Genomic DNA, 6,000 nt, shown 5'->3' on the forward strand with positions numbered 1-6,000 from the left:
GATAAACTATAAATATACAGCTGAACTCCTCAGAAGAGAATATATAAATATATATACACATCATTTGCTCAATTTAAATGAATCATCTTCAAGATAAACAATGATTTGATTTCTTGTGTTGATCAGAATTTTCAAACAATTTTCAATTAAATAATCACATTCAGAAACGTTTTACTTGTAGAGTCGCCATTTTAAAATAATTCCTGTTTGAAAGAACATATGCAAACACATGAAAAGAAACTGGAATCTTAGGAAGATTTCAAACATTCCAGTTCCATGTGCCCGTTACAATTCCATCTGTTAAACACCTTTACTCTAAAAATGAAATTATATCTCTTTTGGCAATCATGAAGAACACTATGAAAAACTTGAAAAAAAGAAAACAAGAAAATGAGCATTTATTTTAGAAATTAAAATGAGGGATCAGTTTCACTTATAAATTTCATATAAAACAATCCTTCATTTAATGATTAAGTAAAACTACTTTTTAGGGCATTGCAATAGTATTTATGACCTTGCTAGTTGCAGACTTATAAGGAACCATTATTAACACACATCATTGCTATCGATTAATATAATTTGGTCCAAAAATAAACATTTAGTTTAGAAATTACAATGAGGGATCAATTTTGCACATATATTTCATATAAAAAATGCTATGTCCTTGCTAGTTGTGTTACTATATTGTAAGTTGGACTTAAATAATCAAAATTTAAGAATTATTAACCAAAATGTTTCATGAATCATATCTAACTGAACCCTTATTCTCAAGTGACTCCTTTGTAAAAAGAAAAAAAAACTTTATTCATTACTTAAGGCCAACATAACAGAATAAGTCAACCGAATACAGCGTTCAACCCAAATAACTTCTGAGATCAAGGAAGGGAAACCCTTGATTTCTGAGAATTTCAACCGAATTAAAATGAATATGCAGAAATATTGTGAATTTCTTTAAGATTTACACACATCTACTGCAGAAAAGGTTGGTGAAAAAAGAACAAAAATAAAAGGAACAAATGAATTAGAATTTCGACTAGGGGATCATTTTTTTTACAAAATGTCACCAGCATCCAAGGCCAAGAGTCTAGTCAAGGATAAAGATTAATGAGTCAATGGGACAATATCATAGTAATCGTTAGTAGTGGAAAGTTGGTAAATTGGATTCTTTAAAGGAACAGATCACCAAGATCTTATTTATATAAGACTTGAAGACAACCATATTACAGTCTGCTGTTGTAAGAAAGAAGCTTTGTTAATGGAATCTAGACTTGGGTTTAGACACAGATAAAGAATAGGGGAAATTATTGATAGTGGTTTCAGCTAGATAAGTGTTTTTTTGTGAAAGTTTGTAAAAAATTTATTTCCAAACTGCAATAAAATGAAACAAAGAGTAAAATCCTATCCTTGCCAAGTATGTGGCTCGTCTTTCTCCAATAATTCAAACTTAAAAAGACATGTTCGAATTCACACTGGAGAAAAACTCTACACTTGTTTAATGTGCGGATTGGAATTTCAACAGAATTCGCAATTAGAAATCCATGTTAGATCACACACTGGAGAAAAACCTTATAATTGCAACGTTTGCGAAAAGTCATTTTTCGACAAATCGACGATGAAAAGGCACATGCGTACTCATTCTGGTGATAAACCTCATTCGTGTTTAATTTGTGGATCGGCATTTTCACGCGCTTTTGAATTAAAAACTCATATTCGAACACACACTGGAGAGAAACCTTTTGCTTGTATTCAATGTGGACGAGCATTTTCAGACAATTCGACGATGAAGCGGCATGTGAGAAGGCACAGTGGAGAAAAGCCTTTTTCTTGTGAAGTGTGTGGTTCAACATTTTTTAGCAGTTCACAATTAAAAATCCATGTTAGAATACACACTGGAGAGAAACCTTATAGTTGTGACATTTGCGGCTTTGCAGTTTCGGACAATGCTAATATGAAAAGACATCTGGAAACGCACATCGGAAAATAACATCCATGCGGAATTTTATGAAAATTAATATCCATCCATTACTCTTAGGCATGTTTACATATGTTTTTTTTACAAAGGCATGACCACTTATCAAGGCCAAGAGGCCACTCGAAAATAAGGGTTAAAAAGTGTGCAGTAAAAATTGGATAATAAAGTAATCATTAGTAATGGAAATTTGGTAAATTTGTTTGCTTATATAGAACAGCTCATCAAAAACTTGTTTACGTTAGACTTGAAGACAACCATATTGTCAGCTGGAAAGCAGAAAAAACAGAAGACAATTTCATAGGTGTGCAGTTCCAAGAAAGAAGCTTTGTTCATGAAATCTATGTTTAGGTTTAGGCACAGATAAAGAGTAGGGAAATTATTGATAGTGTTATCTGCTAGACAGGTGTTTACTCACAAATGGATTAAAAATGTCTGACATCTGGTAGTATCCCCCACCCCCAGCTTGAACAAAATATTCTTGTCAATCTTATTACTGTGAACAGGGTCGTACAGACTTGAAAAATCCTTGAATTCTGACTTTTACCTTGCAGAGGCAATATTTCTATTATTACCTTTTTTAACAAAAGAGTCGCCACTTATCAAGACCACAATCCACTCAAGGATAAGGGTTAATGAATATGCAGTAGTCAGTGGGAAAATGTAGTAATCATTAGTAGTGAAAATTTAGTAAATTGGATTGCTTAAGGAGATGGCTCATCAAGAACTTTATTGATAGTGGTTTCAGCTAGATGAGTGTTTTTTGTGAAAGTCAGGCCATGGGGACCATAGATTTGAGTTCAGGTGAACACTTGCCATGAAAATGATAAAGCAGAAACAGGTGCGAAAATATGGAAACTGTCTTAAAGATTGTATTCTTTATGTCCAGTAAAAATTTGTGTCAAAACATTAAGAATAAAATTAGAGTGTTATTAAATTATTTGTTTTAGTATTAATAAAATACCATTAAACTATTTTTTAAATATTGAAAATAAAATCGAAAAACATTGTTTTGAAATTGCATTGTGCATACAAGTGATACCTCATCTTTGTGATAAAGATTCAAATCTCCATCTATTTTTATTCTCATTTATAATTTTATTTTTTGCGGAGGCACAAGGGGAAAGAAGTAGTGGCAGCTGGCACAAATAACATTATCCTCTCTGTAAAAAAAATATGCATGAATGGAACTTTCCAATGGCGACGAATCGTCCCCCACCAATTGTGATAACGTTCTGGAAAAAAGTGGGCTGCATACTTTGTGAATGGTTTTGGAGGAAGGTGTGGTGAAGAAAGTAAGAAGAGGAGAGGGAGGAGAGGGTAGTACGATTTCGTGTCGCAGTGGAGAGGCGTTAGTATTCCATATTGTTTTAATCAACACTAAAAGTTTATATTATAATTTATTCATTTTTATTTTAAAACAACTAGTATTTATTGTCTTAATTATGTTAATGAGCATATTTGTTTTTATACAAAAGTAACTCCTTATTTTTAAATTGTATTTACGCTTTTCTTAGTTGTTTTTATTTATTTTTTGCTTTTCTTTTATTAGGGGTAAAAAAGATTATGAATTTATTGATTGGAAATTCAAAGCTGTAAAGAGAATATTTGAAATGAAATGAAAAACACTTAAAAACACTTAAAAACACTTAAAAATACTAAAAAGCACTTAAAAATACTTAAAAATACTAAAAAAACACTTAAAAATACTTAAAAACACTTTAAAATACTTAAAAATACTAAAAATACTTAAAAATACTAAAAAACACTTAAAAACACTTAAAAATACTTAAAAATACCAAAAAATGATACAAAGTAACTTTTATTGTCCATCATTTATTTGTCATATATTTCATTTCGACCATTTTTTTTTGAATCGCTGTGAATTGTAAAACAAACCCCAAATTTTGTTTTGAAATCTTGAACTTTGTCTGGAGAAGACCATGAAAATCTTTCAGAAGCTTTAAAAGTCCTAACTAACCTTGTCTGAAACATGTGGATCTTCATTTTGTATGAATTTAATTTTAAAAACACATACGAAGACACACTTTCATAAAGTTTGTGGTAATACGAAGACACACTTTCATAAAGTTTGTGGTAAAATGTAGCTAGCATACTCTTAATTGAAAAAGACACCGGAGAGAATAATGTTCCAAGTTCTTTACTAACTTAGCGTTTGGAGGAAAACTTTTACTGGAATATCCAAATATTTCTGTATCTAATATATGAGATGCAAGCATTAGCTTCAGGAATTGAGATGTTTTGATTTCTGAGAACTTTGACCGAAGTGAAATGAAAGATTTCTTTTGCAATTCTTATAAGAAATTGTTTCTGCAACTTCTAAATTATTTTGTTCCAATGAAAAGCAATCTATTATAATAACCTTTACAAATATCTTTGTAGTAGTAATGCCACAAACATTTACGCCATAATTATGCTGGTCCACCGATTCTTGCAACTACACCTTTTTATATATATATATTTATAAGGGACTAAAAATGTCTTGAACAAAATAAGAACATTTTTTAAAAAAGAGAAATATTATTGTCGAGCCTGTGGAACAACATATTCAACCAATTTTCATTTAAAAATTCATGCGAATACACAGTGTTACATTATGACTATGTAATCCCTTCAGCCACCTACCTTGAAAATGCTGCTGTCAAACCTGACATAGTTTTATGGAATAAGTCAGAGTGAGTGGCAACCCTGGTTTAAATGATAAAGGTTTGAACAGAAATACAGAAATAGAGTGTGTGAACCACCTGACATCCAACTGTAAGGTTCTGCAACACAATGAAATGTCTAAATATCTCAACTTGACAATCTTTAAAACGTTGAATATCAACTGCAGCAACTGTAGTGTATGGTTCAGCATTTTGACAGCATTCTCATTTTACTAGACACATGAAGAGAACTTGAATGCCTACCAGACAATATTCTCGAGTGTCTGAAGTCTTTCTGTACAGAAGTTTGTCAGAACAACCTAGTACGAGGATACTTTTTTCTAGATGTAAACCCTGATTAAATATTCAAAATCATATAATATTCACTGCCCAAATAAGATCTCCTCACTACGGCTAACTTACATTAGCTTTTACAAGGAATGATGCACTTTCTCCAAATGATGTTACCTCAAGTAACAGCATGAAGCTGGATACTCCACCAGACTAGACTAATTCTTGTATTGGAATCCAGTAAGACCAAAATTAAAGATATACTACAACATATGAAAATGGTTAATTGGGGGAGAAGAAAACTATGTTTTCAATTTCTTTTCTAAGTGTTAAAGAGATAAAGAACTTAAATGGAACATTCGAATATCTGTGTATCTCATATAGAGTTCAAGTGTTAGCCCCAGGTTTATGGCCCCTTGACTTCTAAGAACTTCCACTGAAGTAAAATAAAACAAAATTGAAAATGCTGCTGTGATCTCTTAAAACTAACTAAAGTAAAAAAAAAAAAAAAGTTATTATGACCATATAATCCCTACCGCCACCTATCTTGAAAATGCTGCTGTCAACCCTGACATAGTTATATGGAATAAGTAAGAGAGAGTTGCAACCTTGGTTGAAGTGAGTGTTCCTAATGATGGATGTCTGAATAGAGCTGAAAGGGAGAAACAGACCAAATATCAAGGTCTCATGTATGATATGAAAAGAAACTGGAATCTTAAGGAGATATTAATCATACTAGTTATTATAGGTATAACAGGGCTTATGAAGAAGAACCTAACTAATATTCCTGATGAACCAATTGCAAAAGAGATCCAGACAATTGCATTTAAGGGAACAATGAGGATATTAGAAAGAGCTCTCGGTTGGTTTCAATAAAAAGCATGGCAATGTTGGCAGCTGGTTTGGCTGCCTCTTACCCAACGTTACAATCTTCAAAGGCAGAAAATTAAAAAAAAAGAAATGTTGGAGGTCTGATCAGAGCAGAAAGAGAGAAACAGACTAAATATCAAGGTCTCCTGTATGACATGAAAAGAAACTGAAATTTTAGGGAGATATCAATCATACCATTTATTA

At 31.8% G+C, this 6,000-nt stretch overlaps 1 protein-coding gene across 1 annotated transcript in view; it reads left to right on the top strand.

The window, feature by feature from the left end:
* LOC145269199 (uncharacterized) overlaps positions 1 to 3,250 on the top strand; it is a 52,528-nt gene extending 49,278 nt beyond the window's left edge. The window contains exon 3 of the mRNA XM_080124818.1: positions 1,349 to 3,250. Within this exon, the coding sequence (XP_079980944.1) occupies positions 1,349 to 1,984 (636 nt within the window). The 3' untranslated portion in view covers positions 1,985 to 3,250. The remainder of the gene's footprint in view (positions 1 to 1,348) is intronic.
* The last annotated feature ends 2,750 nt before the right edge of the window (positions 3,251 to 6,000 follow it).

Source organism: Euprymna scolopes, chromosome 45 (assembly GCF_053919585.1).
Source record: "Euprymna scolopes isolate OS-2025 chromosome 45, ASM5391958v1, whole genome shotgun sequence".
Classification (NCBI taxonomy): Eukaryota; Metazoa; Mollusca; class Cephalopoda; order Sepiida; family Sepiolidae; genus Euprymna; species Euprymna scolopes.